Source organism: Watersipora subatra, chromosome 5 (assembly GCF_963576615.1).
Source record: "Watersipora subatra chromosome 5, tzWatSuba1.1, whole genome shotgun sequence".
Taxonomy (NCBI): domain Eukaryota; kingdom Metazoa; phylum Bryozoa; class Gymnolaemata; order Cheilostomatida; family Watersiporidae; genus Watersipora; species Watersipora subatra.
Genome location: NC_088712.1, coordinates 36,343,034 through 36,356,876, shown reverse-complemented (window position 1 = coordinate 36,356,876; position 13,843 = coordinate 36,343,034). Strand labels below are relative to the sequence as shown.

At 36.0% G+C, this 13,843-nt stretch overlaps 1 protein-coding gene across 2 annotated transcripts in view; it reads right to left on the bottom strand.

Annotated features, from left to right (window-relative positions):
* Positions 1-12,957, bottom strand: part of LOC137396208 (uncharacterized) — a 66,606-nt gene extending 53,649 nt beyond the window's left edge. For both annotated transcript variants that reach the window (XM_068082379.1, XM_068082381.1), the window contains exon 1: positions 12,777-12,957. In XM_068082379.1, the coding sequence (XP_067938480.1) occupies positions 12,777-12,888 (112 nt within the window). In that variant the 5' untranslated portion in view covers positions 12,889-12,957. The remainder of the gene's footprint in view (positions 1-12,776) is intronic.
* Positions 12,958-13,843: the final 886 nt, after the last annotated feature.

The following is a 13,843-nucleotide window of genomic DNA, read 5'->3' as shown; positions in this document are numbered from 1 at the left end:
GATTGCACTGGATATCCTAAATTGCAAAGTGAGAAACAATATTTCTTTCTCTGCAATGCCGTGGTTTCCCCTACTTATCAAACTTATGATAGAATATGCATGGCTACTGGCAAAATAAGTGAAGTAGTACTGCTATTACTCGTTGGGAGAAGAGGCAGCTTCGTAAAAGGCAGTGCATCATGTTTTATTCAGACTATGATCACTAGACCGGATGTCTGGTAGCCAAAATGAATAGTTATAACAATGCTGCTACTGTTATTGTGACAGAGGAATCTAGCAGCAATGCCTCCCATTTACAGCACGCATAGCTTGAGGTTGTTGACATATATCTTAGCAGTGGTGATGTTTAAAATTTCTTAGTGACTAGTAAAAACAAAAAACTCCATGGAGTGATTATTGTCTGACCTCTTGTGAAAAAGCCACTTGGAGCTTATTTTGAGCAGCTCTAGAGACTGGACTGATGTGGCACAAACGAGGAGGGGGGGGGGAGAGGGGGATGGATTAGGTGTTGGGATAGCTGTGTCTTCCCATGTTGGTTGGATGCTATTATAACAGCAAAAACCGTCTAGCCAAGCGTGTTTTGTTACTCACAAATTTCTACCAAATGTTTCCTGCTTGCGAAAAACGGAAAAGGCACTTGCGTATGATACGTAAGAAAATCTACCTAAGAGAATGCGACGCAATCTATTCTATTCTAGTCACACTTCAGTCATTGCTGTTTCGATAGCGCTGCTAAGCGGCGGCAGAAGTGAGCTGCTATGATTTCCAGAGTAGAGTTCCTCATCTTTTTTAACAAGACATCAACATTAATGCTTAACCTGCGAATGCCCATTACGACGACGCGGTGAGTCAACTTGCTCACAATCCCAAATCTGCATCATCAGCACAGTGGAAACATACATGTAGTTAATGACTCAACTGCCCACTACAGATTATAGGTCAGTGCTCTGACTACTGAAACACGACTGCTCTATTTCCTAGTAACTACTACAACTAGGTAACTTATGTAACTAGTACAACTAGGTAACTTATGTAACTAGTACAACTAGGTAACTTATGTAACTAGTACAACTAGGTAACTTATGTAACTAGTACAACTAGGTAACTTATGTAACTAGTACAACTAGGTAACTTATGTAACTAGTACAACTAGGTAACTTATGTAACTAGTACAACTAGGTAACTTATGTAACTAGTACAACTAGGTAACTTATGTAACTAGTACAACTAGGTAACTTATGTAACTAGTACAACTAGGTAACTTATGTAACTAGTACAACTAGGTAACTTATGTAACTAGTACAACTAGGTAACTTATGTAACTACTACAACTAGGTAACTTATGTAACTAGTACAACTAGGTAACTTATACTTTTAAGTCATAAGCAGCACATTTTACATATTATGAGTTGAGCAATGAAGCACTCAATCAGGATGTTTCCAACTTCTAATGGGATCGGAGTTGCTTCCACTTCGAATCAAAGAAACCGTAAAATCTAAATGCAATCGGCATCAGTTCGCTTTGCTAAATTGGTGTGAAAACATTCTCTGTGAGAGTACTTCGACATCAGAGAAGCGCTTACTGCTGATGGATTTGAATCGATAGTACTCTGTCAAGCTCTTTCCATAAGAGGTAAAAAGATTTCAGCGCACAACCACGTGGATCTCTTTTAGGAAAACGTTCAACAGCTCTCCACTACTGTTTTTGCTTGACGTTCTACCTTTAAATTAACATTTACATGCCAAGAACGGGTTGATCATATGATGCATGATCTGAGCTATGGTATCTATGATGTCTATGATATATCTATAATATAGCTATGATCTGAGCTATGTGCTATCATATGAAGATAGCAAAATAATTTATTTTTAGGGCAACTTGTTAACTACACAAAAACTGAAAAGTGAAGGTGACCCGAAAGCGAGTCTACTTTAACAAGTTGTGTTTTGAGGGATACATCGGGAATTTTGGAAAGAGTAATATAGCAACTCCGAATCGCTGAAACAGTAGAGTGCGAGTTTGTCAGCAGAGGGCAACTCCGAACCCATTCGATGTATGAAAGCACAGTGATAGTGTCAAGTCTTATAAAGTGAATATTCAGCGGAGACTATCACAGAGACTATCACCTCTGAGAAGATAACTCCGAATGAACTCATGCAACCACAATACCTGTGGTATTTGAATGGAATACAGATGTTTCATTTCAAAGGAGCATTGTTTGAGCTGGTTGGCTTTTCACAATAGGCTTACCTACTAATGGAGGGGGCAATCACTGAGCAATCGGACCTAGACAATACAAATCAGATCTTATCTAGCAAACCTATTCTAAAGTCTACCTTCATCCATGTTATCACATATGTATTAGATGTTACAGTGAGTCAGTATTCATGCACCTGAGAGAATGTCTGATCTCTGAATGACTTCAGGTCAAACTTGACAAAGCTCATACCAAGGCTCAATCACTTTCTTCACTCTCACTGGATGCTTTCAAACACCTTGTGCGAAGTCTGCGCAATTGTGATTTTTTATTCCAATTTAAGCCGGCGGCCACAATTTTTTGACAAAATATATTGTTTTAGCCTTGGTGCAGACACACGATAGCATATAATAGCTGAGTCAAGCAAGGTTTCTTTTTGTTGTATGTACCATTGTTAACAAATTGGCATGTTATTTCACAACTACACTGCCACGCTTAAGTGCTGGATTGAAGCACAGGAACAACCTGATGCCCAGATGCAACTAAAACCAGATGCTCTTTTTGATGGTATTTAGCAGGATTTGAACTGCAGACTACTGCTCAAAAGTCCTTAGTGTTAACCGCCCTACCAGCATTCCCCTAAATGTAGCATCGCCCAAACTCCTAGGGCTGACGAAGGGCTGACGTGGGGCTGACAAAGGGCTGATGAAGGGCTGACGAGGGGCTGATGAAGGCAATCTCAAAACTTCTTGTTTAAAATGAATCAAAAAAAGCTCAAAACTGCATTGACATATTCGGAATATATAAAAACAATATGTTATTAGGTCTTTCTAAGAAAAGTCTAACGTTTTCACGTAGCAGCATAAAAATCAACTTTTTTTTATCTTTGACTTTTTTCATGCCTTTTCTATGGCATTATCTGATCAAAATGTGTTTTCATATAGGTAAGCGAGATGTATAGATCATTTTATTATGAAACAACTACCGTTATGATCTTCGACTGTCTTTTTGCCTCTTCTCTACAACTATCTGATCGAAACGTGTTTCCTTATAGATAGGTCAAATAAAAAAAACCTTTTCAGGATGTGATATTTATTTTTGATGTATAGAAGAGATGGAAAATGTTTTTTGCACCTCTGTAAGCAACATCCTCTCTAATCGGGAAGATATGCTCTACAAGTCTACATCATGGTTGCTCTGAATGGTGGTGGATAAGTACAATGCATCAACCTCTTTATTAGTGTTTTACTGTTTTCAGGCTACAAAACTGAACTTTTGCATTCAAAAAAGGCTTTCAGATAATGCTAAAAATGTTATTGGATTTGTTCACATGAGTCAAACATATTGCTAAAAGCTGCGTATAGAAGACAATGTCATGAAGACGACTATTATTAGATAAATGGTCATCACGTACCCAATTCCAAATTAGACATTTTTTAAATTCAACTTTTAAAAAAAATTCTCAAATTTTCAAATTGTTTTTTTCAACTCTCAAAAATCTTTCCACTTAGTCACCATGCTCTCTAGGGTGCTAACACAGGGCATTCAAAAGTACTCTAGAGAAGTGATAAACCTTTGGAACTCTATCAACTTTCTTTCATAGTTTTGAAGTGGTACGACGGATGTCAGTCTACATGGTCAGACCATACCAAGGAATAAGCAAGCCTGTGGTTTTTAAAGTGGTTTTACCCGACATATTTACTGGCCAAAGTAAACGCGCACTATTCAAGTTTGCAGCTCAGCCGTTTGTTTCCTTCGCCAAAGCCATCACATTAACATAGAAGAGAAATTAATGACCATGTATCTAAACACTAATTTGTCGACGTTTAAACCTATCTTCCAGCAAAATCTACACATACGACTGGCAACAACGGGTTTTAAAAGCTTTCTTGTTGTTTTTAAAAGCAGTAAATGTACCCCATAGGATGTAGAGTGTTTGGCCGAACAGCAAATGATGAGAAAAACCGCAGACCAAAAATACTTGGAGTTGAATAACAGCAAATGTTTTAGTGGATTCAAAATATTTCTTTCTGTAGCTGTACTATTCGTTGTTTGGCTACAAAATGCTGACATGTAACAAGGCCAATAAGCATTGCAGTAGCATTTCTGAGCTTTCACTACTAAACATTTTAATCAGTGTGTCATTAGATACTGATGCTCTGTCAGCAGCCATTTTTCATTTCTTAGTGTCCTTGGGTTTTTGGCGATATTCCTAAAATTTACATTTTAATCGATTTTTAACTTTAGAATTATACTCAATACATCTCACGCAAAAAATGGCCAGAGTTTCATAATTTTAGCTGAATTGGAAAAAGAGAAAAACAGCAAAACTACCAAAACCGAGTTTTCCCAGGCTTAGGAATTTATGATAAAACAACTCCCAAATTACCTCAGGTCCATGCTCTGAGGCGCTAAGGCGTCATACCTGTGTGGCATATATTCAGAGTTAGGCTATTGACCTAAAGGGCAGCTAACAGCCTATTGTTGCAAGTAGGTAAATAAAAACATTTTACCTTCCCACGAGGTGGTACCATTATTACTTGCCTCAATCAGGTTTATTGGTTTACAAGTCATAAAGCAAATGTAATATCTCACCGAATGATAAAACAGCACAATAGAAAGTATTCATAGATAAAGTAACTTGTGCATTTATTGCCCTGACAGCATAAAGCAGAAGACAGCATGCAAGTCACATGGGTACTAAAATCTTCAACATATGCTCCTGATGTCATCAGACTTCAACGTGATAGTCTCATCCGAAGTGATAGGGCATTGCTTATTGACAACTGTTGGTTTTTTAACGGCAGTGGAGTTAACTAAGTCAACATAACAAAGTTAATTAAAAAACCTGTAAGTATATAATTTAATTGGCCAATGTATATCTAATCCATGATTTCATTGGCCAATGTACATCTAGTCTATAATTTCATTGGCCAATGTACACCGTACATTTAATGCGATAATTGTTAAAAGAAGTTTATATAAAACATTAGTGGTCATTTTTGTCTTGTGTAGCTACCAAGTACAGATCCAGTGCCCTTAGGAAACCATCAGGCCTGTGCAACACTGGATTGTGTACTCACACATGGCATATATCAACTGTTGCTTTACATATCAGAGAGAAGTCTAAAGCGCTTTTCAGTTTGAATTTAAAGAATAGAGAAAGCATAATATTATTATGCTTTAATAGTTATCTTGAGGTGTTGACTGATGTTCTAAAAAAAGAATCAAGGAGATTGACCTACTAGAAGCTGAGATATAGACAGCCAAACACAGGTCTACCTAATAAAGAATCAGAGGAAAACCCTTCGAAAATCCCGAAAACTGTGACGTATAAAATCGACTTAATGGTCATGTGCCGGAGTTGCGCACCCTTACCGCCGTTATGTATAATGATTGTTTTGGCTACGAGATGTGAAACGCTTCTCGCGATAGTAAATAATTTACATACTAGCTCTGGTTTCTCAGGAAAATCATCCAAACATTGTGTGGTAAAGGCATTTGCCCACAACCCCTCGCCATGATTTTTCAAAGCAGAAGAGCAGATTTTGACTATTGTGCTTCAAACTTTAACTCGATCTCCACAGATATGCTCCGAAGATCATCTGTTCAACGAACGGCGCGTGTATAGTCTATATGCGATATCCGCGAGTTGCAGTTTGTTTAGAATAAGAAATAGGAATGGGACTTTTTGTTCCTTCATCATTTTTCTACTGTGTATCTACTGTAGCATTCTTCTACTGTGTATCTACTGCAGCATTCAGTTGATTTTCATGATTATCGTCACTATTAACAGACTGGAAGTTCACTACAGCCATAATATTAAAAAGACTAACTTGACCGTGCTGCTCTTGCTATAAGAAAAGAAAACGATAACTTTTGCTTTGATTTTTCTATTGATCTATTATCTTATCTATGATTATTTTTTATGATTTATATAATATTCATAATGCATATTATACAAAATAATAATATAACTGCGAATAGAATAAATGATGTAACTAATATAATTTGTAGAAAATTCCAAATGATAACCGAGATTGATGATTGATTTAATTGATTCCATTTATTAGCTATAGTTAAAAAATCTGAACAACGCTAAAGATGAGTCTGAATAAGGAAGCTAAGTAGGAGAACAACAAAACTGAGCTGAACTAGCAAGATAGCGAAATGTTGCGAAATAATAGATGCGTGTAATTATTTTATGCTAAAACTAATCTACACATCAGAGGGACTGGTTCGGAATTCTAGGAGCGATGATTGTTAGGCCCAATTTGATTGTTCTATACTTCCAGGGATTAAACCAATTAAAACGCCGTGATTGTTATAGGAGAGCGCATTAGTTGGCTTAATTGACCAATGGCACACAAGTCGATTTCATACGTCATATATTGATGATTACTAAAACACTTATGTTTTTTGGTAGACCTGTGTTTGGCTGGCTATATCTCAGCTTCTGGTTGGTCAATCTCCTTGATTCTTTTTTTAGAACATCAGTCAACACCTCAAGATGAATAATAAAGCATAATAATATTATGCTTTCTCTATTCTTTAACAGATAGTTTGCGTTCTTGAGCATTCGAGACTGATTTATGACCTTTAGTTGGAAGTCTGACTAAAGGTCATAAATCTGGTAATCTCAAACTATTTTTTCTGAAGTACTCGCTAAGCATGGTAAAAGAGTTAAAGAAATTTTTTATGAAGTTGTATCAAGTTTTTAGTCGAAGCAACTCAAGACGAATTTTATTTTCATTCATCATAATTTTTACTATAATAAAAGTTGTGTCTGTCTGTTCATCTGTCCAAAGAGCCACTCTATGAGGTGAGGAAAAATATTGCTTTCAACGGGATTTGAACCTCAACTTTCATCTTTGTAGACTAACTCTCTGCTGGCTGCACCAATCGACTGCTTGGCCATCGCATGGTATAATTGTGTGGCTGGTTATTACATCTGCCGACCTTCCATGGCACACTAGACTGCAGGGATACTTGTTTATTCAAAAATCTGTCAGAGAATTTTTTACTAAAGCCACTCAAGTTACTCATATAGCCTCCTGTATATGGCCAGAATATTTTCCTATTCGATGAGGCTATATTTTCAAAAATGCAATTATTTCACCAGTTTTTCACAAAATATTTTGGTTAAAAAAGAGTTTTGAATCTTGCATCAAAACATTTCTCAGTTTTATCTTCTTTAGCCGTAAAGAAGTTACCTGTCACTTCACTAGAGCATACCTCGCTGTCAGCAACAGTGACAGATGAATGACCTTCACAACGACCTCTTGAACTATTTGATCATGTTTTACCAGATTTGTGCTTTCATTTATATTAACTGAATAAAGCAATTGACTAGGCTAATGTTTAGCCATTGTATCTACACTCTACTCTTTCATAAACAAACAAAGATTGAGTGACCCATTAACAACCGCAGGGCAGACAAAGATATCTGTTACTACTCAGCAAACATTTCAGTTTATAAAACTAGATACTCCGACGCACATCGTTATAGGCAGAAACAGTCAAAGCAATTTGTGTAAAGTTTTCCAAAATCTAACTATAGAATTTTTAAAGCTGGTTCACACTAAATTGCCATATTTCGACAATGTCCTTTAGGCGATTATTCGTTGGCTGTTCACCATAAACTGATGACATCGTAGAGGCAACGAGAATGCTCTGGAAAAGATTGCAGCTGTCAAACTTTCCCAATAGTTAGCCAACCATCCACCAATGTGCACCACTTCGGAGATGGTGATTGGCTGTTTCGGATTGCTTGATCTACACTTACTTTTATGACAGTCGCTGCCAGACTAGCATTTCATCAATTTCGCTACAGCTTTGTACATGTATAATGAAAACGCTATGTTGTTCACTGTTCACTGATGTAAACTGGATGGGTTTGTGATAGCCTGAACATTGTTATCGTTGACGATCTAAGGCTACATTTGTATTTGTGACACTCTTCTAACGGATCATCTCTATGTCAAGTAGATATACCTACCGCAATTCAAGTTTATGTTCTTTTTCAGGACACGAAATTGTAAAATCAGTTAGTTGTAAACTAGTAATCGGTGACTCAAGTCTTGCTAACATAGTATTTGTACTCATCTAAGTGACTACATTCTCTTTTTAGACACGAAAGTAATAATGATATTGTTTTACAACTGGCTGCTTCTATAGGCCGGCTCATATTATAGTGCCTCCGTATGTCAGTGTTAATTTTACAATACTTTGGTGATCGTCAATGATAACATTGTTCACACTATCGTAGATAGTGTGAACATATCATAGATCAACATTGTACCGGCAAAAATTGGTAACAAATAGGTCGACACAATTGTTTCGATATGATTATATAGATTTATGCTGTTGAGATGTTGTCTGTAGAAAAACATTGGCCTTGAGTGATTGTCTAAATGGTGCCTTAGAATAACCATAATAATAATCAAAAATTACGCTGGTTAAAAACTTCAAATAACAAACAATTTTTGATATTGCTATATGCTATAGGTCAAGTAAATCTCATCATTAATCAATTTTTTTTTTTTAATTTTTTTGCAACTTTGCAACGTTGAAATGACCTTTACATGACCTTGACACAGCTCTAACAGTCAATATAACTTTGGAATTCATCAAACTTAGTGTGTGATGTCTTGGATTCAGTTGAAAACGTTCATTTTATGATTTGTGACAGACCATTTGATAATTGATAAAAAATGATGGAGCTTTTACCATCAACATGAGTAGTTAAATTATGTAAAAATGACCTTTATATGACCTTCTTTGTAATGCGAAAAAGCTAGACAATAGGTCACTAGTAGCAGTTTGTCAGTTTACTACCCATACACTAAACTTGGAAAGCTATCTATATTATGATAGAGGCCATAGTACGAGTGCATCAGCTGGTTTGAGAGGAGTCTCATGCAACCACAAAAGGCATTAGCTTGTGTGAACAACCTTACAGGGTTTCAATGAACGCACCATATCACTTCAATTGTTTGAGAGATTATGGATGAAAAAAGCATGAGATGCATCTGTTTAGCTAGCGGATAGCCCAGTCAATTTGTCACGCGTAGTATTTGTTATATAATAGATTCGAAAGGCCAGACAGCAGAGCTTTTAGACTCCGTTTTCTTCAAATTAGAGCTTTTCAGTTGACTCAAAAGCTTAGTGAGTGATCACAATGAGCTAATTAAATGAAGAAGTCTAGTGAATAGAATTCAATGTAAAAGGAAGCCGAACACGTAAGCTTAGAGGTATTTGTTTTGTATTTTTACCAAGCAGTTCAACTCTTAGGCTATCTTCTGCGTAGCTTAGTTGATTCTTAAAGTGAACCTACACAAACCTTTTGTAGATTTAATCAGAAAATATCGGTATTTTCCTATCATTTGTGATTGTTTTTGATATTTGAAGTGATCTGACAGCCAGAATGTTTCAAGATTAAAATCGACAAAACTTGATAACAGTTAAAACACTCAGATCAGGGGAAAGTACAATTATTACGCTTATAGTCGCAAGGACATCAACGGAATAAAAACATGTGATGCTGTGAATTGAACGCAATAGACGACATCAACTACCGCAATGACAGCAACAAGTGACATCATGTCGTATGTATTTTATATGAATGCTTTAACCGTGATTAAGCTTTCTTGATTGTAATCTTGATACATCCTGGCAGTCAGATCACTTCAAACGTAACAAAACAATCAAAAATGTTGGAAAAATGCTGATACTTTCTGATAAAACTTTCTGAGACTTTCTAAATTTTTAAAATGATTCCCAGTCATGTACTGACAGTATGAAATGGTAATTTGTGTGATATCATAGAGCTTGCTTCTCATTGGTTAAATTAGTTACCATGAGTATAGTTTTCCATTCTGAAGATGTTTTGAAAGGTACCAGACCCTACAAGACCATGTAGCATGACAAAACTTTTGTGAGAAACAAAAAAGTAAAAATGTTCGTTGAAATGTTCGGAACTACTGATTTTATTGGATAATAAACAAGAAGTAATATGCTCATTGTGGTGATAACCCCATTTTCCAAGGCAAAAATGAAAGAATAATTTCAAAAGTTATTTTGAACACCATGCCTACTAACATAGAATAAAGATAATGCATTTTGAAGAAACATTTAAATTGCATGCCTAATCTGAGGTGGCAATAAAGCCATGACACGATGCCCGATATGGACAATTGATTCTGTAATACATTGACCGGTATAATAGACATAGCCTTCCTTTGTAAGTTTTCTTTAGCTTGAAGTTTAAAAATTTTTTAAAGCAATTTTGCGTTACTTTTACCATGTCAGAAAGTTTGTTGCGGTAATTAAAGATGAATAACACAAAATTACTATTAATTATATATACTAGTACCCTGGAGAGATCAGGCAGCATAAAGCTCAGAAAATAAGCAAATGCACAATAATCTTGATATTTGGTATGATGTATGATTGGTGCGGGTGGTAGGAGGTTGAAAGTTGTGCTCTGTCTGTAGGTGCAAACCCTGCGTGAAGCAATCTTTTTTCCAACCTAAAACCGTGTCTTTGGATAAACAAATGAAACCGCTTCTGTTATAGTAAAGACTATTTCATACCTCGTTTTACTAAATGCATAAAAAGGTTTTTGGAGAGTTAACTATGTCATCTGCTACCAGAAGAAGTACTGCTGCTGCAATGGGCCCAATAAGGTGAAGCAAAAGACATGTTTAGACAGCTTTGGACACGGCTTAGAGGCTTTAGCTAGGGAGACAGAGAGTTTGCTAGCATCTAAAGATTGAGGCAGGGCAGTCATCAAAGAACCAGCATCACTTGACCGCAGAGTTCAAAGGCTGCCCTAGAAATGGCTGTATAACAGTTTGCTCAAAGCTTCTCAATGTCCTACCAACTGTGTAAAAGACCACTTCCTAGCCTTTGTTCTTCAGATGTTGCCACATTCCTTACAACAGTTGACGGCGTTATGTCTTCTTTACTTAGAAACTAGATACTGTCTACTCTAGCAAAACACGCTTGTCACTTCCAGATTTTGATTTCATATTAGCTTTAGCAGATAGCTACAATATCTCTCAGAAACAATTAGCTACCCTCACGACTCTTGAGACTGGACTCTGGTCATTTTGTTTTTGTTTTAGAAACAACTAATTTTTCATGATTTTTTACTCACAGAACAACCGATAATTTTTGGATTGAAGAAAACTTTCGCGTACTGTGATAGATATAGATATTGATAGATATCTGTAGATATCTACATATACACATATAGATATGTATATATATAACATATATACATATCTAGGCCTACATATATTATATATGATATTCATATGTAGATATCTATATATAAATTTTTATAGATATCTATATATATCTAGATAGACGTCTATATATAGATATATATATATATACAGTTATTTATAGATATATATATATATATATAGATATTTATAGATATCTATTTATAAATATCTATAGTTATCTATATATCTAAATATATATTTATAGATATCTATAGATATATATTTATAAACATCTATAGCCTACACATATATTTATAAATATCTATAGATATCTATTTATAGATATCTATAGATGTCTATTTATAAATATCTGTAGACATCTATTTATAGATACAGGCCTGCACAGACAGATATACATTGTATGTAAATGTCTGTTCTGTATCCTGTGTTTTTGTTACCTGTTATACCTAAACTATAGTTTAAAGCTATGATGATAATTTCAGTTCAGAATCTCTTCCAACCAGTTGTCTGGTAGTTTCGGAGGTTTAGTCAACACCAATGTTATCCTGAAGTCATCAAACCAATTACTTCCTAGAATGTCATGAATTAATCAAATCGCGTCAAAATTCTTTGGAAACCTCCATTTTTGCAATTCACCCCGATGTTGGTATAACTGTTCACTCCTCCTTATGCATATTTACCATATATTTACATTTTATTTAGATCTTAGGTGTTACTATTTATGACTCGCTAGTTTGGATGTCATTCCTTTTCACTGCCATTGAATATACCGAGTCAGCTAAATAAGGAGACTTATTTTACAGCGTATCAGAAACTAAATTCAGATATTTATTGAGTAACAGTAATTTTTGTTTTGCAAACTATTGTTGCTATAGTTACTGACAACTTTTATGGCAGTATGAAGATATGAAAACCAAAAAAGCTGCTTCTTTGGATGTTTGCGGTTTAGAAGACAACTGTTATTCTGTTTAACATTAAACTTAAATTTCGCTGCCATATATGAAGCAGTTAAATCCTATACAATAATACAATATTCTGTTTTTTTTAATGAAAACAGATTCAAAGTTTCTCTAAAGATCTATTCGCGCTGCAAAAAGCATTGTCATCTTTACAGAATCTTTTGGATTTTTTGATATTTCTCAGACTTTCCAAGTATGAGAAACCGAGTGAGCTCTCTTAGTTCCACAAAGACCATGAACAGACAGACAAACTCATGAATGACTATAAACCAAGTTAGAAAGTTAACACTATGGTTCCATGGTATCTTATTCTTATCCCTGTTTCTACAGATTGAGCTCGTAGCTAGAAAACATTTCCTACTTACCCCCAGCATCATTTTCTGCGCTGCTTGGTGGCGGTGGAGTAACTATGACTACAGGAGGCGGTGATATAGTACCGCCCGTTTCACTTTTCTCTGTTTCTAGTCCAGATGCCATTTAGGCACAAATAGTCGACAGCAACTAAACAAGTTCTACACCGTGATACAAATCATTCTTTGATTTTCGTGTAACAGATATGTTGAGCCAAACAGCCGCATCAAGATAAGTGAGTGAATTGTACTCGACTAGACCCTTCTGAGTGCGCTAGTATTGTATCTCATCTGAGTGTTGACAACGCTACCCTCTTGTACATACAAACAACCTTTGCACTGGTGGGGCTATAGTAATCTACTCATCCAATCAGGGACCAGTAATGCTAGGAGGAATTCTGTTATTGGATGTTGTTTCAATAAACAAAGAAAGATTATTGCTTGGGAGGTCGGGATGGCAGCTCGTGACGCAGTGAGATTCTGTGCCGGGCAAGCCTTTCTATAATATAAGGAAGCAGGGGTTTACTGTCACTGCCTTTTCATTCCGAGGCCGGCGCGATTTGAAATTGTCCGCACGTTGACTCACCGCGTTGTTTTAATGGGCATTTGCAGATTACGCATTAATGTTGGCGTCTTGTTAAAGAAAATACTATGGAACTCTAGGTCGGAAATCATAGCGGCTCACTCTTGTCTCACTTAGCAGCGCGCTATCGAAACAGGAATGACTGAACTATGACTAAAATAGAATAACTTGCATTGAATTCTCTTACGTATCATCTTCATGTGCCGTTTCCATTTTTCTCAAGCTTGAAACATTCAATAAAACTTTTTTCGTCTTGCGGACACAAAACTCATGATTACCTGCGTCATGGAAACATAGTGTGCACTTCATCAACTATAGAGAACAAAACAGAATTTATTGCTTGCTTAAACAGGATGTGAGATCGCAGCCAATTAGAGATGCAGGCATTAAACCTGCATATAGTAAAGGCAATATCTATAACTTCAGCAAAAGAGACGAATGGCACCTCTAATGAAGTGAGTTCAAAGTTATGCAAAGTAAAAATGAGCTGTTCTGTTGC